At 53.2% G+C, this 22,061-nt stretch overlaps 3 protein-coding genes across 6 annotated transcripts; 1 reads left to right on the forward strand and 2 right to left on the reverse strand.

Moving 5' to 3' along the window:
- Positions 1-66: 66 nt before the first annotated feature.
- COA3 (cytochrome c oxidase assembly factor 3) lies at positions 67-1,379 on the forward strand. Its single transcript, XM_006199208.4, has 2 exons — positions 67-324; positions 813-1,379. Exons 1-2 carry the CDS (start codon positions 111-113, stop codon positions 917-919), a joined length of 321 nt encoding a protein of 106 aa, XP_006199270.1. The 5' UTR covers positions 67-110; the 3' UTR covers positions 920-1,379.
- A 514-nt stretch (positions 1,380-1,893) lies between these two features.
- WNK4 (WNK lysine deficient protein kinase 4) lies at positions 1,894-16,537 on the reverse strand. 4 transcript variants are annotated; one of them, XM_006199209.3, is made up of 19 exons: positions 15,774-16,536; positions 14,139-14,311; positions 12,923-13,143; positions 12,455-12,612; positions 11,895-11,983; positions 11,595-11,811; positions 9,830-10,094; positions 9,482-9,603; positions 9,194-9,252; positions 8,978-9,095; positions 8,592-8,708; positions 4,894-5,031; positions 4,271-4,325; positions 3,584-4,167; positions 3,444-3,504; positions 2,928-3,336; positions 2,640-2,839; positions 2,378-2,475; positions 1,894-2,270 (listed from the first exon to the last, which is right to left on the reverse strand). In XM_006199209.3, exons 1-19 carry the CDS (start codon positions 16,386-16,388, stop codon positions 2,268-2,270), a joined length of 3,702 nt encoding a protein of 1,233 aa, XP_006199271.2. In that variant the 5' UTR covers positions 16,389-16,536; the 3' UTR covers positions 1,894-2,267. The 4 variants fall into 4 exon arrangements, with proteins under 4 accessions (XP_006199271.2, XP_015090639.3, XP_072795386.1 ...); XM_015235153.3 differs by lacking the exon at positions 2,378-2,475 and having other exon boundaries at positions 3,584-4,164; positions 15,774-16,537; XM_072939285.1 differs by lacking the exon at positions 2,378-2,475 and having other exon boundaries at positions 15,774-16,537.
- A 995-nt stretch (positions 16,538-17,532) lies between these two features.
- On the reverse strand, positions 17,533-22,061 carry VPS25 (vacuolar protein sorting 25 homolog). The gene is made up of 6 exons (XM_006199210.4): positions 21,912-22,061; positions 21,553-21,698; positions 20,845-20,898; positions 20,394-20,482; positions 19,561-19,636; positions 17,533-18,162 (listed from the first exon to the last, which is right to left on the reverse strand). Exons 1-6 carry the CDS (start codon positions 21,962-21,964, stop codon positions 18,050-18,052), a joined length of 531 nt encoding a protein of 176 aa, XP_006199272.1. The 5' UTR covers positions 21,965-22,061; the 3' UTR covers positions 17,533-18,049.

A 22,061-nucleotide genomic window follows, 5' to 3' on the forward strand; every position in this document is an offset into this window, starting at 1 on the left:
TCGGGAAAGGAAACGCGGACTACATCTCCCAGCGTCCCCCTGCGTCAGCCAAGGACTTCTATTCCCACTAAGCCCCGCGCCTTGGGAGCTGCGAAGAGCGGAGCGGTAACATGGCGGCGCCGGGAGCTGGAGACTCTCTAGATGCTAAGAGTGGAAAGGCCCCCATGGCTCAGCGCATCGACCCGACTCGGGAGAAGCTGACTCCAGCGCAACTGCAATTTATGCGGCAGGTGCAGCTCGCCCAGTGGCAGAAGACGCTGCCGCAGCGGCGAACCCGGAACCTCTTGACCGGCCTAGGCATTGGGGCCGTGGTGTTAGCAATTTGTATCCGTCTGGACTATAGACTCAGGGAGACAGCATATGGGGGCAGGGGGAGGGGAGCAGAGGCGTGTAGGAGTGCAGTGCGGGGGTGGTAGAAAGAGCCGGAGCTGTGAAAGTCTTGGCTACTTCTAACGCTGAGCCAAGACTTTAGAGTATCTTACTTTGTCATTTTAAAGGTGCTCTTAAAAATTTTTTTTTTACATTTCTTTGGGGTGGGAAGGTAACTAGGTTTGTTTATTTATTTTTGATAGAGGTACTGGGAATTGAACCTAGGACCTCGTGCATGCTAAGCGTGCACTCTACCACTGAGCTGTACATCCTCCCCCCTTAAAGGTGCTCTTTTAATATAATGTATTAATGATAACGGAATCAGAACAGCAGAGGGCAGAAGATGGAATCACTGAGGATAAGCGATCAACAAGGGTGGTTAAGCAAGTCTGGGAAAAGGGAATGTGTGTATTCCACATGGTTTCCTGAACCCACCTCCCCAGATGGTTACACCTTCTACTCGGTGTCCCAGGAGCGTTTTCTAGATGAGCTGGAGGATGAGGCCAAAGCTGCTCGAGCCCGAGCTCTGGAAAGGGCATCAGGACACTGATCCAGATGGGCATTGCGCATCTCCAACCTGCTGGAGCCTCTTCACCTGATGGATGGTGCCCCATGACCCTGTAAAAACTGAGGCCTGCACACAGCATTGCTGGCCTTCTTACTAACCTTGGACAATGTAGCCAGGCCCAAGTAGCCAGGGGGTTGTGCATTTGTCTATTGTCAAGGGAACATGCCCACCTCGCACTCACTGTGTGTGCATTCACAGTATGCAGCCACTGACTCCTTGTAGTTTGTTTCCTTGTTTGAGGTATCTGACCTTGGCCTTTCGCAAGCTTTCTGACTTTGTGGTTTATCCCCTTCTCTTCCCAGGGGCTGGCTGGGAGGGTGGAGAAAAAGAGGTGGGCTGTTATGGGGGTGGGTGTGGCAGCTCTGTGCAGGGTTGGAGCCTAAAGTGGGGAAGATGGGGTCAGGTTGAGAATAATAAACTGAGTCATCTCTCTTGGAGTTCATTGAGTGTGTTGGGCTGACACTTCATGCTGGAAAGCTCCACAGGCAGTAGCTGCAGCTGTGGCATTGCCCCAGGGAGCTGTAAATGTTTAACTAGAATTACTTTTTCCGTGCAATCTTTCCACCTGATTTAAGGGAGAGATCATGGTGGGTCACGGCTGTTTGAGACTGAACCAGGTCTTGGGGGAAGGAAGGTCACTCTTGTCTACCCTCAAGAATGCACTACTCCAACTTCACTGCCTTTTCCTGTCTTGAGAGAGAGGTAGGTGAGGGATGAGGGGCAAGCAGCTTTCATTCCTTTAACTTCTACTGGGGCCTGCTTGTGGACGTGTGAGGTGGGGCCAGGTGGGTCACTGATCTTGCAGTTTCCTCTTGAACTGCTGGCAGAAAGCCAGAAGGCTGGGTTCCACCCCTGCCTTCCATTGTAAGAGGGGAGAGTCCCTTCTAAATCCTCCCCTGACTCACCCACAAGGCTTTGCTCCCAGTTCCTGAGGCCCGACATACAAATTCACTGGGTTCAAGGTTCTGGCATTTTTATTGACTGCTACTAATTCTGGTGTGAGAACACTCCTTCCTCCTGCCCAGCTGGGAGTGTGTCCTCTAGAAGCATCTGGGCTCGGGTGGGATTGCTTAGTGGTTGACTCTCGGCTGGGGAGTTGGCAGGGGTGAGGATGGTAGGCTGCAGAATTTACACTTGTTACACACAGCAAACAGTTTCCACATGTTTGGCTCTTCCCTACAATGGAGCAGCACTCTCCATGCCCCATAGGCCTCCTACTCCCTCAGTGCTGAGGTCTTCCTTGCAGAGTTGTGTTGATCAGCAGATTCTGAGAGCACAGTCTCCATGGTGGGCCCTGGTGTGGGTGAGACACATGGCTTCTGTTCGGAATTCACTGGAGAGAGACGAAAAAGCACTGAAGAAACCTCCAGGGTGGGAGGAGGGTGTAGCTGCAGCCAGTTACCATTCCCTGGGCTCTCCCTCCCTTGGGCCCGCCCTCACCATCCTGCCAACATCCCCGGCGAATGTCACCCCCTTGCTTGCCCGCTGCTCCTGGGAGCCGGTGCTGCTGCCACTCAGGGAGTTCCTTCGCATGATGCCTGGGTGCAGGATGGGGAGGGAGAGCACTGATTGAAGGAAGGGGCTGTGGGGAGCGGGGGCTAATCCCCCCAAACCAAGGGGCAGACCCCCAGGGCCTGGAAAAAAGCCACATCACTAGGGAGGGCACTCTGGAAAGATGGGAGCTGGGCGACTGCTGTCTCACCAGGGCCCAGGGGCTCAGAGCGCTGCAGGCTGTTGCGGCGGGAGGTGGGGAAGCTGCCCTTGGAGAGGCGGCGCTGGCGGCTGGACAGCATAGCAGCGGGGGCCACGATACCGGGCGGGGGCTGCTTCCCCAGCCGGCAGTACAAGTCCTCAATTTCCTGTTTCTGTAGTGTCTGTAGTGCCTCCACCTCTGACAAGTGCCTGAGGACACATCAGGAGCATGAGAGGGCTTGCCACACACTTGGCTCTCCCAGGCCCACCTCCTGACCTCCATCCTCCTCAGACTCACTTCTGCCGAAGACTCTGCAGCTCAGCCCAGAATTCCTCATCGTCCCCACTGCTCTCTGATTCCTCACTGCTCAGACACAGGCTGCTGTAGGAGTAGTTCATCCACACTGGGCTGGGATGGCTCAGGGGTGGAGGGCTGCCCCCTACTCGGGATTCCTTCCCATTGTCCCCTTCCTCTTCAGCTCCAGCCCCTAGGCCTTCGGTTGCACGGTCACTTTCAGCCAGATCCTCTCTGGCCTCTGGCCCGCCTCCAGCACTATCCTCTGTGTCTGAGCTCTCCGAGGTCAGGTGAGGGGTTGAAGGCTTCGGGGAACCACAGAGAGGTGGGGATGTTGGTTGCGGGGGAAGAGGCTCAGCTGGTTCCTTGGATGAAGTCACTTGGAAGCGCCCAACAAGCTGGGGCTTTCCCTCTGTAGCAAGACAAGTGGGGAGTCATGGAAGAAGGGAGGGAAATCAGAGGCAGGATATAAAGTGACTGGATAATGGGCAGGGGAACGTCAGTGGTCAGAGGCCTCACCTTCAGAGATGGGCGCCAGTCTGGCTTCACCCAGAAGTGGCCGACCAGCATTTGGGGAGGCCTACAAAACGTGGGTTCATGAGTAAATAAATAATCCAGAGTGGAGCCCCTCTAATCATCCCTCTTGGTTTGCTACTCACCTCACTCTCCATCTCAGCTGTCAGAGGTGAAGGCCTCTCCTGGCCACAAGGAGCAAGGGGAGTCGGAGGAGGCAGGCTAGGTAGGGGACCAGGAGGAGCTGGAGGAGACTGAGAAAGGAGCCCAGGGGAGGGGGACAGCAGGGACTGGGCCACAGTCATTACAGCCAGTGAGAAGGCACTAGCCAGAGAGAGGAGAGGGGCTGCTGTGCTGGAGGGGAGGGGAGGAGCTGAGGGGCAGGGAGGAAAGGTAGGAGGAATAGGAGTGACCTGGGAACAACTGGGGAGGAGAGAACTCTGTGGAAACTGAGAGGATGGGATTGGACACTGGGATGCACTGGGGGAGAATGCAAGTGGAGAGCTGGGGGGCTGTAGAGAGAGACTTGAGGAGACGGGAGAAACTGGGGAGAAAGAGGAAGGGCTAGGATGACATGGGGGAGAAGTGATGGGGAAGATGGGACTTGGGAAGACAGGGGTTCCAGGGGAAAAGGGGTTTCCAGGAGACGAGGGGGTTCCAGGAGAAGATGGGGAGGTGGAGAAGGCTGCCCAGCTCCTCTGCTCCAGGGAGGTGCTGCTCTGGAGCTCTGCTGGGAGGGAGGGGATATTGAGATTCCAGTCCTGCATTCCCTATACCCTTCCCAGGAGCAACCCCAGGAGTTGGGATGAGCAGGGACAGAACTCAGTACATACCACTGGATGGGTCTGGGAGGGAGCCCGGGAGGGCAGGCAATGGTGATGGCTCCTCCTGAGAGAGAGACAGGGGCCACAGTCACAGTGGGAAGAGCTGAGTCTTAGATGGAAGGTTTCAGACTGGGGTTCTTAAGCTAGGACTCATGAACCTCTAGGACACCACAGATGAGTTTTGGGAATTCAAAAGTGTATTTGCTGAAATCATTAGTGGTAAAGGGGTATGTCACCTGCAATTTACATAAATGGTTCCCAGGGGAAAAAAAGTAATCCGTGCGCACACACATAAGTGGGGGAGAGAGGAAGAGAGAGTGGTAAAGCTAATGTGGAAAACACAACTGGCAAATCTAGGCAGGGCATCTAGGAGTTCTCTGCACAATTCTTGCAACTTCTCTCTGTAAGTCTGAAATTATTTCAAAATAATGAGTTAAAAGAGAAGTATGCATTGAATATATATTTCTGGAGCGAGAGTCCATGGCTTTTATCAGATTATCAAATAGGGGAAGAGCCATTATTTTGGGGTCCCAGAGATGAAGACAAGTTAGACCCAAGGGGACTGGTGACGGCAGAGTAATGAAGCCTGGAGCAGAGCCTCTTCCCCCTGGAGGTGCCCAGAGGGGTCTGACCTGGGGGCTCAGGGGGTCTTCAGCAGCCTCCACAGGGCCAGTATCTCTCTTCAACAGAGTCTCCACTCGCTGGATAATCTCCCGAATCCGGCTCAAGAATCCAGCTCGCTCCGAGGGCAGAATGAACTCGTTATACACCTGGCGAGAGTCAGTGGGAAGGGGAGGGAGGGCTCAGTTGTTTCACTCATCCCTCTCTCCCTGCCCCAATCTTTAAAAACCCAACCCTTTATCTCACTACTTCTGCTCACCTCCAACTTGAAACAACTACTCTTATAAGTACCTCTTGTGTGCCCGGCACTGTGTGGTGTAAGGAGAAACACAGCTTTGAGGAAAGGGGCTAATAATTACAGCATGCGTGTATATACCAGATCTTTACATTCTTACCACATTTAACACCAGCAACCAGCTTTCTGGGGTCTATAGTAACACTTCCATTTTATTTTATTTTAATTGAAATATAGGCAATTTACAATATTGTGTTAATTTCTGATATAGCATAGTGATTCAGTTATACATATATATATTCCTTTTCATATTCTTTTTCATTATAGGTTATTACAATGTATTGAATATAGTTCCCTGTGCTATACAGTAGGACCTTGTTGTTTATCTATTTTATATATAATAGTTAGTATCTGCAAATCCTGAACTCCCCAATTTATCCCTCCCCATCCTCTTACCCCCGGTAACCTTAAATTTGTTTTCCATGTCTGTGACTCTTTCTGTTTTGTAAATAAGTTCATTTGTGTCATTTTTTAAGATTCCACATATAAATGATATCATACAGTATTCTTCTTTCTCTTTCTGGTTTACTTCACTTAGTATGACAATCTCCAGGTCCATCCAAACACCCCCACTTTACAGGTAAGATAGCCAATGTTCAACGAGGTTAAGTTCAGTCTGCCTAAGACTGCAGGATTTGCACCCAGATCTGTCTAAAGCCAAAGCCTGAGTTCTTTCCACGGTCGCCTCACACGCTTCTTGACACAATTCCTGCACTGACAGGGTTTATAAAATACACCACGTGGATCCATATAAACACACAGCCCCACAAAGTAGAAATAAGGCAATAAATGATAAACGTCACATTCAATTCCACGAACACTTATTGAGCACATGCTATGTGCCAGGCATTGTGTGAGGTTCTGTGAGGAATACAGGCAAGCATGAAACAAGGTCCTGGTCCTGAAGACGCCGAAAATCTAGTGGAAGAGACACGTGTACATAACTCAATAGACTGCCAGTCAGCCCATGGTAGGTAAGGCATTTATGATTGAGATAAAAATGCTACTCCAGGAGGGGGAAGGGAAGAGCTGCCATTTAATGTGTATAAAGGTTCAGATTTGCAAGATAAAAAGGTTCTAGAGATCTGCTGCTCAACAGTATAAATATGTTAAGTGTATGAACTGAACTATATACACTTAAAAATGGTTAAGATGGTACTTTTTATGTTATATGTCTTTGAAAATGCTGTTCCAAGGAAAAAGCTATTCATACCACCTCAGGGGACCGGGAAAAGCTGGCATGGCCCCAGAGCTGAGCTTTGAAGGATGAGTAAGAAATGCAACCCTTTATGGAGGACCTACCATGTGTGGACACTTCCCATACTTACCTCATCATTTCACTTCTCAGACACACTGTATCACCTCTCATAAATTACATATTACATCAGAACTTCTTTGTAAATAAGTATTACCGCCTTAATTTTACCGATGAGGTTTAGAGAGGTTAAGAAACTTCCCCAAGTTTGCCAAATTAATAAATAAATAACAGAGCTGAAGCTTGGAACTCAGGTCTCACATGAACACCTGCCCTTTCCTCTGTTCCACGCTGTTCTGAAGCAGAAAAGGGTGTGGTGCCGTCACAAGACAGTGAAGCCTGGAGTATAGCTGACAGTGCTGGGAATTTTAAAGGCCAAGCTCCAGAATCTGGATCTTACTCTGTAACCACAGGTAGCCGCGAAAGATTTGGGGGCCCAAAGTGACAAGAGCAGATCTAAGTAGAGGAGTGGAGGGTGGACTGGTGAGGAGAGGAAAGAGGGCAATGGACCCTGGGTTCAGGGGGCAGGGTGGGATCTAAGTGGGGCTTGAAAGCCCAGCAGAGAAAGCTCCAGGGCGAGAGACCCCTGAGGAGATGGAGGCAGAAGCTGAAAGGCACCCAAGCCTCTTCAGAGAACCATTCAGAAACTAGTGTGGCTGGAGGAAAGATTCTTGAAGGGTTGAGTGGCTTGACAGAAGAGGATAAGCCTGCATGCCAAGTGATGTCTTGTCTTTGTCCCAGATACAAGCTGAATGACATGACAGAGGAGGAGCTTTAGAGAAGAGTTCCTCAAGTCTGACGTTTCTCCCATTCCCTTCCCTCCTTCACCCCAGAGGCTGGCATCCACCGCCCCAACTCCACTGAAACTGGTCCCCCACAAAGACCTCCTCCTGACAAAAGCCAGTGTGGTCTTGCCTCAGGCTTCACCCTCTGCCACTTCCTTGAAACAATCTCCTTACTCAGTTTTTACTAACATCTCCAGGAGCTCCTCTTACCTCTCTTGGGCTCCATCTCTGTCCTTGAAGGACCCATCCCCGCCCCTCCATTCCAGAACTGGAGGTAAACACTAAGACACACCTCTATGCCTCTGGCTGTGCAGGGCCATCTCCTCTCATGCTCAGCTCTGCTGAGACTCCCAGATCCACCGCTCTCTCTAGCCGTGCCTGACCAACATCCTGCCCCTCTGAAAGATCTTATATTACCTGCCCCTCTGTCATTCAAGCTCATCATGATCCCTGAAAAAAAAAATCCCTACTTTCATTTGCTAACTTCCTCTCTCCTTTGATGGCCTATTCCCATTAGTTCCTCCAAGCTACAAGTTGGCTTTGATATTCCCTCTCCCTCACTCCTGATCATATCCACTCAGCAAATGTTTATTAAGCATCACTATGTACATTGTAATAGGTCAATGAACTACTGGATTATAGAGTAATTTATTTTCCCCAAATAGCCCTCAGAATCACCCCTTTTCTTCCTCTCTTCCCCATAATCCATTCTCTCCTCGGACCACATCTGGCTTCTTGTGTCCACCTGCCAACTGGATCCCCAACCCCCAACCCTCTCCCACTTCCCACAGCAGAACTGTCTTAAAACCTATTCTCACCATGTTACACTCTACCCCTTAAGACTGTCTATGATCTAGGCCCACCTATATGCCCAACCTCACTTCCACAGCTGTCCTATAGGAACCCTTAATTCCAGTGATGAAGTTCTCCTCATGTAGCCCTCCCAGCCCCGTATTTCAAGTCACTCCCTATTTCCATGCCTTTGCTCTGTTGTACCTCCTCTAGACATGCCCTTTCCACTGCCATTCTTAGCCATCTGTCAAGACCTTGCATAAATCCTACCTCTTCCCCCTGCTGCCCCCAGCCCATCCTTTACTTACAGAATCACATGTCTAGCATGCCTTCACTGTAGCATTTGTATATGCCCTACGTTAGTCTCAAATTTCTCCAGCTAAGGATCCAAATCTCACTGAAAAAAACAGAAATCTGCCCCCAAACAAGGGTTAAGATGTCTTCAGTGTCACTGTGCTGCATGCCAACCAGCTTTAAAACCCTTGCTATTGAATGGGGGTGGGAGTTCAGCACCAGGGGACATCAGGAGGGAGACTCTTGTCCCAGACCCAAAGTCTCCATCTTCGTCTCTCTCCCCCTCACCATGGCAGCTGCAATCTCTTCCGGGCTGTCCCCATCCAGATCAAATCGGAAGGTCACCATCTTGCTGTTGTGCGTCTGTAGCTGGCACTCAACCACTCTGTCATTCTGGTCTGAGACCTTCAGGGTCAAAGTCAGCAGAGGGGAGGAGGTCAAGCTCTCTGTCTTCATCACATGTCCTAACTCCACTCTAACCAAGTGACAGTGGCCAGATTGGAACTGAAGAGAAGCAGGTTCTGCTCCCAAAGTCTAGTAATAAAAACATGACTGGCTGCCTCTTGGGTACTAGTAACACACTGGTTCTCACTTTCTCTGGCTGACCTCCCCATCCCCTAGACAGTTCCCTCCAGGCCCTGTAGGTTATTCCCCAACTCTTGCCCCTTTCTTACACTAGTGACCCGAAGCCGGGATCGGGGTCTGCGCCGGAGATTTCTCCCTGGGAGTCTCCTCATCCGTCCCATCCCTTCTCCCACATCACTAAGGCCTGATGCTGCATCTGAGGCATAGCTGAAAAAGGGAAAGGATATAGGAGTGTCAGAGTGGACACTGGGACCCCAGAGCTCCATATGCCTCACACTAACACCCCAAATCATATCAGAACTTACCTGTCTCCAGGGGAAAAGTCATTTCCAGGACCAGAACATGGAATGGACAGGGAAAAAGCCTGAAATAGGATATGGGTTCACAAGGTCAAGGGAAGGTAACTGGGATGCAGGGAGATGGTGTCAAGGGTGCTGGGGTACAAGGCAATGGGAATTAATGGAGATGAGGACAAGAGCAGTAGATTCCCAAGGACATAGGGCCAGGTTGTGGGGTTGGTTGGGTTTTACAGAAAGGGAGATGGGTCATAGGCTTGTAATGGCTGGAAGCCCCCCCATGTGACCCCCTCTCACCGAAGACAAGCAGAGATGGGACTCAGCAGGGCTGGATGGCACCCCCCTGGGGGGCTGAAGGGCAGGGTCTGAGGCATCCAGGAAGCCGGAGGAGCTGAGGTAGCCATCAGTCTCGCAATCCGCTGGTTGGGGAGGGAGAGATCAAAAAAGGGGAAATGAGGGGGTTTGGTGGCAGAGGAGAGAAGCTGCCCGAGCAAGAAGGGTCCTGGAGCTGTGGGAGAGTTATTTCCTAGAAGTCATGGCTAGATGTGAAAGGCAGGGTTAGTGAGAAGGCAGGTTGAACTTCTGGGTAGAGGGCAGAGGCCAAGGGTTCTGAGACCTGGGTCCTTGAGGTCAGAGTTGACTTACAGGTGGTAGATGAGTAGCTGGCATGGCGGAAGAGGAAGGGCTGGTGCTGGTCTGCCTCTGGCTCCTCAGGCTCAGGGGGGAAGACACTAGAGGGACCAGGAGTCATGGGGACAGCTGCTGGTGGGGGTCCTGGCACTGGGGGGAGGGCCTCCAACTCCTTAGCTTTGCGCAGCTTCTCACGCTTTCGCTGGATGGCAGCAACACGTTCACGCACTGCACGGGCCACTGGCTGGTAATCAGCTTCACACACTAAGCCCAGGGCCACCTGGAGTTGAGAGGTTGAGAAAAACAGTTTGAGCTGAGATTTCTTCCCAACAAAGACCCATCAGGATATCTTCTCAGGGCCTTCAGGATATGGGAGAAAAGGAACCAACATTTATTGATTACCCACTGTGTCCATTAATTGGCAACACTTTACATTATCATCATTAAATCCTCCCAGCAACCTTCTGAGGTAGGTCTTATCAGCCCCATTTTAGACATAAGTAAAGTAAGTGACCAGTTCTCGGTTATACAGTAAGTAGATTGCTCTTGGGGGTGGAGGGGACATTTGGGGATATCTGGAAACATTTTTAGCCGTCACAACTGAGAGGTAAGTACTACTGGGGTCTAGAGAATAGAAGTCTGGGATTCTTAAATCCTACAATGCACAGCACAGTCCCCCCAAACAAAGATGTCAGTGGTGTCAAGGTCAAGAACTCCTGTATGTAATGAATCTGATCTCAGGTCAGGTTTGAGCTATGCTCTATGGAAGCTCTTATGCCACATTTCAAACACATTCTCAGGGTCTTGACCCAGATCCACCAACAGATGATTCCCACCCTTTCAACTGCCATTTTTTAAATCAAGAATTCCATATCCTTTCTCTTCCCACCTCAGGCCTTCCTAAACCAGCCCTGACTGCACCTTCTACCTCCCATATATGCCTGTCCTGGTCCACCAGCTGCTGTTCATCATCTCCTTATTCATTCCAATAACACACTTTGCTGGGCATGTAAAGGAGGTGGGGTACGATGATCTGACATAAAATCTGAACAACCCAAGTCAGTTCTGCTGCTTACTTGCTTGGGAGTTTGTTTGTACAAGATACTCATCCTCTCTGAGCTTTCATTTCCTCATCAATAAATTGGGATAAAATCACGCATGCAGGGTAGGTAAAACCATCAAATGCATCTGAAAGGGCTCTAAGCTATGTACAGATGTGGGTGATTAATGAGCTCCCACGATGCACTCAGCACTGTCAGGGGTAGAAAAATCAATGCACACAGTCTCTGCCCTAAAGGATTTTACAGTCTAGAAGAGAAGACAGTCAAGACTGTATCCTGGTATAAAACAAGACAGATGGTGACAGGTCCTGTTAACAGAGGACCTGCTGAAATGGAAAGAAGCATTTAATTTTGACTCTAGAGGGGATCAGCTTCCTGAAATGGATGGTTCTGAGCGTTAAGGAAGACCAAGAAAAAGAAAAGAGGCAGGGAGGGGGATGAAAAAGGGGAAAATAGGTAAGCCGGAGAGAAGGGGATTTCAGAAAAATCGGATCAGCATTCTAGAAAAGGAAATCTTCAACCTTGGAGAACACTGGGTGTGCGTGCGGGTGCGTTAAGGCGGGAGTGGCAGGGAGACACTTGCAGGAGGGCTGCGAGTGGGTCGGGTTGGGCCCCCCTCCCACCACCCAGGCACCCCACCCTCGCGGCGCTGGCCTCTCCGGTCGACACCCACACACCCCTCACATGCCCAGCCGAAGGGCACTCTGTCCTCGGCTCACCATCTCCTGCGCAACCTCCTCGGCCGCATCCCGGCCCAGTTGGAACAGGAACTCGATGGCCTGGTTGTCCCGTGGACGCCCCCCTCGCCGCGCGTCCTCCATGCGCAGCCAGAGCTTGAGGTCGGGCTTCTCTCCGTCGTCCTCCTCCGCCAGCTCCACGTGAACGCCGCGCTCCTCGCGGAAGAAGGCATGAGCCAGAAGGTCCTGGATGGTGAACCTGAGGACGGCGCCACAGTGAGCTGAGCCCCACCACCGCCCGGCCCTCCCCTAAACCACCACCATCCTGCCCGCTCAACCCACCTCTCGTTCTTATCCGTGCGGATGCAGCCTTCAATGATCTCCTTCACCTCGGGCATCTTCACCTTGTAGAAGCTGTTCGGCTTTGTACCCTGGGGAATAGGGTTGCATGAGGCCTCCTGCTCTATGGGGGACACCAGCCCCCACCCCCACCCCCGCCCGAGGCAGCCCGGCAGCAGTCGCAAAAGCACCGCGATTGCTACTAGATTTGATTTCAAATCCCAGGCCCCCCACGTATCGACAGCGTGACCTTGAACAAGTCTCCTGCTGAGCCAGTTTTCTCATTTGTAAAACGCAGTGTAGAACATTTGCCATGCTCACCCCGCGGGGCAGCTGGAAGGATTCGATGAGATTGGATGTGAAATCGTTTGTAAACTCTAGGGAGCGCTACACACGTCATTATTCTAAATAGCTTGTACTAGAGGGGCTGCATGTTCATCCAATATCCTTCAGTGCTCACGAGGGCATCTTTATGTCTAGCCTGTTTTCATTTATAGCGGGGTGGCTGGGGCAGGAACCTGGAAGGGGACCTGTAATTCCCTCTCCTCCCTGCCCGCTCTCACCGAAGTGACCTTGCGGTAGATTTGTGCAGCATTCTGGCACTCGGAGTAAGGGTACTCAGAGGTCGCCATCTCCAGCATACACATGCCAAACGCGTACACGTCCACGGCCTCATCGTACTTTTCCTCGTACATCTCTGGAGCCATGAACTCCGGAGTCCCTGTGGGATCCACAGCAGGCGTCAGGCTGCAGAGACTCTCTTCTGGCTCCGTCCCTCCCCTTGAGTGTCCCACCGGCTAGGCAGCCCCGGGGCAACCCCGCAAGTTCTGAAATGCAAGTGTCAGATCCTTTCGCGTTTTATGTGTGTCTGTGTGTGTGGTGGGTGCGGGGAAGAGGGAATGCCATTGGTCTTCCCATCTTCCCCGTGGTCTTCTAACTCGGTGGATCTCGAAGCTGGGGAGAGGGGCCCCCAGGCTCTCTCCTGACGTGGGGAAGGTAGGAATGGCAAGGACCCTCTTGGAGGGACGCACCGATGACGCTCTTGGCAAAGGAGGCGCGCTTGAGTGTGGCCAGGCCCAGGTCCCCGATCTTAACGGAGCCGGTAGGGCCCGTGATAAAGACGTTGTCGCACTTGAGATCCCGGTGCAGGATGGGAGGTACCCGAGAGTGTAGGAAATGGAGCCCCCGAAGGATTTGGCGGCTCCAGCGCTGAAGGACTCGCGGCTTCATCTCGCGGAACCGCCTCAGGTATCTGGCGGAGGGCACACATCTAGAGTGTTGGGGTGGGGCACATATAGGCCAAGGAGGGAGCCCCCCACTGGTAAGTCCCCGGTGGCTCGCCCACTCCCCGCCTACGCATCTTCGCCCAGCACCTCGTGGCCTAGATCCGTGTCGGGCTCCAGGCAGAAACTCAGTCAAGGGGTGTAGTAGGTAGACAGGAAGTTACAAAACGGGGGCCGAGCGGTAAATTCAGATAGGGCCGCCTTCTAGGTGCTGTGGAGGCGCCGGAAGGGACGATTAACTGCCCCCGGCGTGGGGGAGGGCTTCACAGAGGAAATAAATTTATCTTGCGCCTTGAAGGATGAGTAGGAGTTCAGGGGTGAAACGAGGAAGGGATGGAGTCTCTCCAGGCAGAAGGGACACCCGTGCTCAAAGACACGGAGACAGCAAGGGACAGGATCGGGTGAGAGGAGGTGCTGGGAATTCGATTCGTCTGGAATGTAGGCTGGGGACTACTACATTCGTAAGGACTTTGTGAGCAGTCCTTAGAGAGTGTGGACTTTATCCCGAGAGCGGTGGGAAAACTTGAAGGGGTTTTTAAGGAGAGGAGTGATAAGGTCAGATTCCCGCAGGCCGCAGGAAGGTAGGAAAGCTTGAAGAGAGAGAGGCAGAGTGGGAGAAGGTTCTTTACAGGGCAGCTGCAGTGTTCCAGACCAGGGAGGGGGTGGTGGATGGAGGGAGCAGTGAAAGCCGGATAAGGAGATAACTATAAGGAAAGTCTTGGAGACATACTGATGAGGGAAGGGGGATGCACGGAGTGGAGAGAGAGAAGGCATCAGGCGAGATGCCCAAGTTTTGTCTGGAGTGCTGGGTGGATGCTGCCCTTCACCAAGGCAGGGACACAGGAGGGGTGGATGAGAGATAGCCCGGTTTTGGACCTGAGTGTAAAGTTTGAGCAGACTGGGGCTCCTGCAGAAGCTATGGGGACCTCCCACCACCAGCCCTCCCACCAGCTGCAGAGCTCACGTCTTGAGCGTGCCCGAGGTCATGAGTTCGGTGACCAGGACGATGCAAACCTGGCCCCTCAGCACCGACTTCCACGAGTCGTAGAAGCGGACGATGTTGGGGTGTTGCAGCCCCTTGAGCATCTCCACCTCCTCCGAGAATCGCTGCCGCTCAGCTCGGGACAGTTTCCGAGTCTGTGGGGTAGGAGATGGGGTCATGGTCACATCAGGCCCAGGAGCCCCACGGTGTGGGGGATGGGGGCACATGAGGCGGGGCTGGGGGGAGATGCAAGGGTAGGAGTCAACGAATTGGGTGGATGGGTGGAATCATTCGCCAGTCCTTTGTAGACTCCGAATTCCCGGTGCGCCCCTTTGGGCTGCTCCAAGGACACGCCCACCATGGAACTGGGGCCGCCCCCTGGACCCCCCGCTGGACACAAGCGCTTTTATGCAGCCCGGTCCGGGAGCCCTGAGCTCAATAGCGCCTTTGTAGCCGCCCAGGCAGGCCGTGAGGCGGGAGGGGACGCCCGGGGGCTGGCAGCGGGCAGGCAGCAGGCAGGCAGCAGGCGGATGGCAGGCAGAGAATTGGGGCCGGCAAGGGCATTGGCCCCAGAAACTAGGAACTGCTAGATCCAGACAGGAGGCAGGAGGGCTGCAGAGGGAAGCAAAGAAAAAGACAGAAAAGATCCAGGACCAGGCGCCAGGAGACCACCCCCTGCCCCATGGCTGTCTTCCAACCTTCCCCCCCATCTCCCTTCTCCACCCCACCCCCCCATTTTGGCTGCCTCTCCTTGCCTGGCCTGGAGCCTGGGGCGCGGCACTGGCAGGCTCAAGGGATGAGACCAGTGCCAGGGCTGGAGGGGAGGACCCTCCCCCCAGGCTCTGTCCTGGAGTCTGAATCCAAAGCTGCTAGCCCAGACTTAACTGGGTTCTCCCCGCACAGCACGAAGGTCCTTCAGACCAACAGACCCCTACAGCCCATGGAGTTCAGCACCTTTGGATCTGGGAAGGGAGAGCCCAGGTAGGCAATGGGATGAGGAGCAGGACTGGGCTCATACCAGCTCTGTAGCTCCTTGTCTCCCCCTCCCCCAGCTGTGGAGAAGTCCAGAAGTATGACTGCTCCAGAAGGGGCCTGGGAGGGCTTCATCCTGCCACAACAGCCCTAAAACTTCTGGAAGTGGAGAGGACCCTGCCTCAGCTCCTGGCCTCCGTCATTCCAGCCTCCTAATCTGCAAAGATCCAGGGTGAGGGAGTAGGAGGACCAGGGTCACACTGAGGGTCTCAGGACTCAGGAAAGGGAGAGGAAGAGACAGTGGGTAACCACTGCAGGAAAGTGGTGGGGCCAGCCCCTCCTCAGGTCTGAACTGGCTTCCTACCCAATTTCCTACTCTACTTTCCACTTCTCATTGTTGAGTATGGAGACCATAAAGTGAGAATGTCTAAATCCATAGGGGAGCCACCATACACCACCTGCCTCAGGATCTCCTTCTAATGCCTGGAATCAGCCAAGTCCATGAATCATCAGTACGGGGGACAAGTGTCTGGACGTTTGACTGGAAAAATACATTCCCCCTTGCTGCTTTCCCCGGGGTCTCCCATCCCAAGACCTCCAAAGGGTCCCATCCCATGGTGTCACCGAGGGGGCGCCCAGCCGCACCTGCAGCTCACACCAGGCCACCTCCACTGTGGTGTCGGTGTCCAGCCCTCGATACACCGTCTTGAACGAGCCACGTCCAATCTCGATGTCAAACTTGAGGTATCGGCCGTCCGGGGACGTTGCCACAGCCTGGGTCTCCATGTCCTCCTTTTCCTCCTGCTCTCGCCGCCGCTCCCGGGCCGCCGCTTCGGGGATCCTCGGTGGTTCCCGGGACCCCAAGCCTCCTGCCGAGCCGGCGAGCTCCGGACGCGCGACATCTGCAGCCCTCGCGGGGGCTCCCCCGGTCCACGTGCCCTCAGGCGGCTCTTCAGAGGTAGGTGGTGGGCTCCTCACGGGGCCGGAACCAGCCGAGTCTGGAGGATCAGGGGGCTCCGGAACGGGTGAGGCTGGCTGAGACCAAGAGCTCAGCAGTCCCAAGTCGACTGAGCTGCGGCGGCTGAGACGGGAAGAGCGCGGCCGGGGCTCAGCCTTCCCGGAGAAGCGGCGAGCCCGGCGAGGAGGGGGCCCAAGGCGGGGCGGCCCCGCGGCGGCGGGAGGCGGCGGGGGCCGCAGGGCCAGGTCGGCCTCCGCCTGGGACATGGGGACGGCGGTCTCTGGAGCCGGGGGTGCCAGCATGAGAAAAGGCTGGGCGTCACAGGGCGGTAAGCCGGGTGGCTGGAAAGGAGGCGGCCTGACTGGCGGACTAGCTGGGTGCGCAGCGATCGGACTGAGCTACTGGGGCCCCAGCTCCGGGCTTGCCTGCCCTACAGCCCCGCCCCCGCCCCGCCCCCGGCCGAGCACCGGCCCTTACCCCGCAAGGCCGCCCCCTCGGAGCCGCCAGCGCGGTGGAGACCCGCGCGCGCGTAGACCCTCACCTCGGCCACCGCCCCGCCCCCGGCCGCTGATCCTCCTCTCCCTGGCCTCCCGGAGCACCCGCCCTCAGTCTCGTTCCCAGGCCGGGGCTGGGTGCAGGGCGGCGGGGTGTCCTCCCGCATTGAGTGCGCAAACCTGTTTGGGGGGGGTCGTGGTACTAGGGCAGGGAGATGAAACGTGACCGTGGCTCCTTGGCTCCAGAAAGGGAGGTGGTGAGGAGGAGGCTACCACCAGCCTGCACGCCCCAGATAAGGTGGCGCCACCCACTCCTAATCGTCCGGAGTGGCCCCAGGCCGACAATGTGGAGGTCAATGGAAAGATCTGGTTTGCTCAGACACTGCAGTCCCTCCAGGCTGCACAGGGATCGGGTAATGTGGACCCCAAGGCAAGCCCCTCTCCAAAACCAAGGACCCGGTCATCTATCCTCTCCACCTCCCTACCTCGACCGCAGCCCTGGCCGTGGCCAGAGTAGCTGTTTTTGCTATGTGGGCTCTCCTTCCTCCCTCTTCTGTTTGCCAAAGTTTCCAATAAACCGAAGTCCATATCCGGTTTACTCCCCCTCAGCTCCCCTTGGCCTCAACTACCCAACTCAGACTAGACAGATGCAGGGAGGGGCCTCATAATAGTTCAGGACTTCTATGGGGAGATGGTGAGGGAAGGGGAACCATTAAGTTACACCATTTCAAAGACAGAAAGCAATCTGTCCCCAAGCTGTGTTCCATCAGCACTCCCCCACACAGCCCACCCAGCAGATGTAAAACCAGACTCACTGGAGCATTACAGCCTGGGAGGACCTTCTCAAAGGCCATAGGCCTTCTCTCCCCTCTCCTAGGCCAGGATTCACTCAGGGGTTAACACTTCCAACCCTCCCCATGCCCATTCCAGTAGTAATTTCAGCAACAGGCAGTGGGGTTGAGCTTTTTAATATCATAAATCAGTGTCTGGCCCCGCCTCTCACTGCCAGGCTCCTTCCTGGGCCTCCTATCTTTATATTGCCTGGAGGGCTGCCTGCAGCCAGGGCTTCACTCATCCCCTAGGAAGGATCCAGCACCAGCCTGAGAAGGGAGGCAACAGCAGCTAAGGGGGTGGGAGGCAGAAGAGACAGAAGCTTGTGCAGGTGCATGTGTCTATGTACTTACATGTGTGAACACATGTGAAGTGTTAAGATTTGCAGACTCTGACTCAGGGACAATCTAGGACAGGAGAGGAGGTGGGGCAAGGAGAAGCACATCTTTTCTCCCTGGCACCTCAGCCTCACCCCATCCCAGGCCAGACACGTGGGGTAAGTGGGAAACCCATCCCTGGACTGGAGCCCTTTTGAGTCTGGTGGAGTCACAGATCCAGTCTGTGGGGACAATTGGTCTGTTTCCTTTTGAAAGCCCTGGAAGGGTGGGAGGTGAGAAGTAAAGGGAGACAGGTCTCTGCTAGAAGAACTTGACACCGCGGCCATCGCTGACGGTGATGATCTCGGCCTTGTGCTCCTGCTGTAGGGCCTGCAGAGCCCGCAGTAGGGTTGCCTCATCCAGGCCATGGAATTCTAGACAGGAAAAGATGGGTAGTCAGGGACACACAGCAACTTGGGGGTCAAGGCCTCTGAGGAGAGCAGTCTAGCTGGAAGCTGAGATCTTGCAAGACCATCTATCCTGCTGTAGCTGCCACCCACCCTTCCTCCTTCCTCAGTATTCCTTAAGAGTGGGGGTGGGGGCGCGGTGGAAGAAAGCCTGAGTCAGCATGAAATGAGAGCTCATGCTTATTTCCCCCTTTCTAGTTGTTCTGTCAGACTCAACCCACACCTGCTCCCACACTACTGCCTGCCCCACCCTACCCCCATTAGTGTCTGGTGTGGGTCACAGAGAAGGGGCCCCAACAATCAAGCCTAGGGAGGTGAAGGCTGGAAGCTGACCCTACCTGCATCTCTACCCATCGGGAGGACCTGTCTTAAAATGAAGAGGTACAGCCATACCTCTAGCTAGGAGACATTAAGGTCTAGCATAGATATCTGCCCCCTCTTAGTCAAAAGGAATAAGGCTGGGAGCCAAGGGCCAGCTGAGTAGCTGGAGATACAGCAAGATTCTGCAGGGAGATGTGAGAAGCAGGAGGCAAGTCCTAACAGGCTTGCACACCTCACCCCCTGCGTGGGCCCAGCTCTTGAGTCAGGGAGCCTCCAGCTCTCTGAGGAAGCCTCCAGCTTTGCCTGGCCTGAGTGGTGGGCTGGGCAAGGCTGCAGCACTGAAGTCATGGCATGATGGTGGGAGTAGCAAGCAGAGGCCTGCAGGAAAGGGGGGAAAAGCCAAGAGCTATAAACTCTGTTGGGGCAGCCAGGTCTGGCAGAAGGGGAGGTGCCCCTTTTTCCCCAGCTCAGATTGGTACTTTTGGTGATCCTGGGGATCAGAATATGAAGTCAGAGATGAAAGAGCTAAGAGAGTATTTACACTATGTAAAAATCAAACAGTATACAAATCCTTGCCTGGCGAGAAACCAAAGTATTCTAAAGGGATGGGGGTGGGGATGGGGGTGTTGGCCCAATCCCTTCAGCTGACACCCACAAATCTTGAGCTCTCTATAAGAATAAAGGGTGAAAGAAAGCCTGAGTCAACAAGGAATGAGATTTCAGGCTTAATCTCCTGCCCCGGTTCCTCATTTGGCATCTACATCAATAATTCTTACCTTTTCATGGGTCACAGATGCCCTTTGAAATCTTATAATATGGACTCTATTCCTAGAAAAATGCACATACACTGCCACAAACAAAATTTGTGGGTTTTCTGTATATGAATTCAGGTAGTTTATGAAAATCCTGGACATAGATTAAGAACACTTGCATTACTTAGTATTTGGAATTCAGAGGCAGAAAAGTGGGAAGTCTGAATGTCAACTAAACAAAGATTAGAGAGAATTCAGATGACAAAACTGGAAGGGAAGGGAAAAGCATTACCCTCATCCTCTGTGTCTTCCCCATTGGTCAGTTCATACAGGGTAAACACCGAATTGTTCTGTCCACTCCTGGAAACCTATAGACACAGAAAACAGGGACTGAATAAGAACCAGGAATTTCCTGGGAGATGGTAAGCTCCACCTCTCTGACCCAGGAATACCCCCAAAGTATTCCCAAACCAGGGCAGAGGAGTGGCCTAAAAACCACAAACCCTACAGGTGCTATATTTATACATGTACACAAACACATTCAGAACCACTAAACCACAGGCCTTCACGTGTCTGAGGAGTGACCTCTCATTCTGGTTGTTTTCCTATTCAAGAATGGGTGGTATGTGTTTGTTATATTTGGGTTGTTGATGCTTCTTCCCCTCCTCTCTCCCTTGGGAATGTTTAGGGCTGGTGGTGACCAGGAATGAGGGGGAAAGAGTCTGTCCCCACACCCACACTGGTTCAGAAAGTCTTTTATATTGTGGACAGCCCCATAAGGATGTGGTGGGAGAGGGGCTCCAGGTTTTTGTTTTTGTTTTTCCCTTCCTTTCCCCATTTATCTTCTGTGGCCAAAAGCTCCAGCCAACAATAGTATTCGTGGTTCCCAGTACTGCATTCTCCAAATATGGCCTCACGTAGCCTCTGGCCTCCTACAGGCAAAGGAAGGGAAGTTCTTTGCAGTTCTTCCCAGGGAAACTGAGTCACTGAAAAAGGCTTTCCTGGAAGACCTACACTTCCCCTTTCCACCCTCTTCCACTTTGCTCAGCACAGATTTGAAAACACCAGGTATCTGCTGAGCACAGATTCATTCTCCTTTGCGTCTCTGGGTCAGAATAGTCTCACCCACTGATAGATGAGTTTCCCCCATTCTTCTGGCCTCCTCCACATGATCAGGAAGCTAGACTTGTTCTTATCCAACCACTCGAGGTTCCCTGCAAAATGGATACTTATGAAAGCATCATGCTCTATGAAGAGACAAAGAAGCAAAAAACAAAGTGGAACAGAATGGAAGAGATTCAGCTTTCAGAAAAAGAAATTCAAGAATTGTTTTACTATTACTATCTACAAGGCACCCATTTTCCTTCTCTTCAGGTGCTGGGGTACAGATGGAGAGAATTCAATTCTGTATACCATTGAGGGGAAAAGGACCCAGGGAACTGGGCTACTCTATATAGCACTCTGGACCCCAAGCCAGGGGAGAAAAAAAGTTCTTAAAAGAAAAGACCTGTGCTAATCTACCCTCAGGAAAACACAACTAGGAGGGAAATTAAGGAAGCTGGGGAACTGAACCCACCTTTCTTCCTCAGTTCCTCTAATACAACCTGGATTGATTCCACAGGGAGCTTCCCTGGTTTAAAGTTAAGGGAATGGCATTAATAGAATGAACTGGGTGGGATAAAACTTCTAAGAGCCAGTCTCATGCCCAGAACTACTCTTCTCCCTCACATGCACAAAGATGTGCAATTCCCCAACTGGGTATAGACTGGCATTTCCTGCATATTTGGGGGAGAAAGGTAAAGAGAAACTACACCAATTAAGAAAGAAGAGCATTAGAGAATGAAAGGTACTATGGTTTCTCACCCTCCTTCCTTCAGCCGTTCTCCAGATATTTTAGGGATGAATCAGGCAGCAAAAGCAAATGACCCTTACTTCCTGAGACGAGGAGAGTAGATGGAGAAAATTACTAAAGGTAATGCCGGAGTTTGAGTCTCATACAGAGGACAGAAGATTCAAAAAGTCAAAAAAGTTCAGGTTGAAAAACCTAAGACTTGGCTTCAGGACAGATATTCTAAGGACTGAATGACACCTGGGTACTCATCACTGCCAAGGACAAGAGGGTTTGGTGCTGCATTTAGGTTGGGGTTGGGGGTAAAATGGATGTCAGCCTCTCAGACTGGCTCTTTCCCAGGTCGTTTGGGTGGGAGCCTGCCTTCTGTGGGTGAAGGAGTGGTGGTGAAGTATGGGCATACGGGAAAGTGCGGAGAAGCCTGAGGGAGGATACGCTGTAGCTTCACGTTGTTGAAGAGCGGACTCTCTTGAGCTTCCATCACCGTCATGCTGGACTGTTTGTGCAGGCGGCAGAAGGACAGGACCAGCGAGCACCAGGCGGCCAGCTGCTTCTGCCGAGTGTCCACGTTCGGCTGCAACCTGCCGGGTTAAGCGGGTGTGGGGAAGAATTAAAGGACGTGAGAGAGCGAGCGGCAGCTATTGCCGGGGGCGCGTTTTGGGGAGAAGTGAGGGACTTCGAGTGGCGGCGACCAGATCCGTTCTCCCCCTCCCCACTTGAAGTATCAGGGCTGGGCCCGGGGCCCGGGGGAGGAGAGGGAGTCCCAGCGGGACTTCTCAGGGTCTGAGCCTCACGTAAAGAAGGGCGGGAAGCGATACTGCCACGGCCACTCGAAACTCATCGCCATCGTAGTAACCCAGGAAACCCGGAACCCGCCGACAAAGGACTTCCGGCCTCCGCTCGGGCACGTCCGGGCAGAAAGCACAGCAGAAAGGTTCCGGGCG

The sequence above is a fragment of the Vicugna pacos genome, chromosome 16 (genome assembly GCF_048564905.1).
Source record: "Vicugna pacos chromosome 16, VicPac4, whole genome shotgun sequence".
Classification (NCBI taxonomy): domain Eukaryota; kingdom Metazoa; phylum Chordata; class Mammalia; order Artiodactyla; family Camelidae; genus Vicugna; species Vicugna pacos.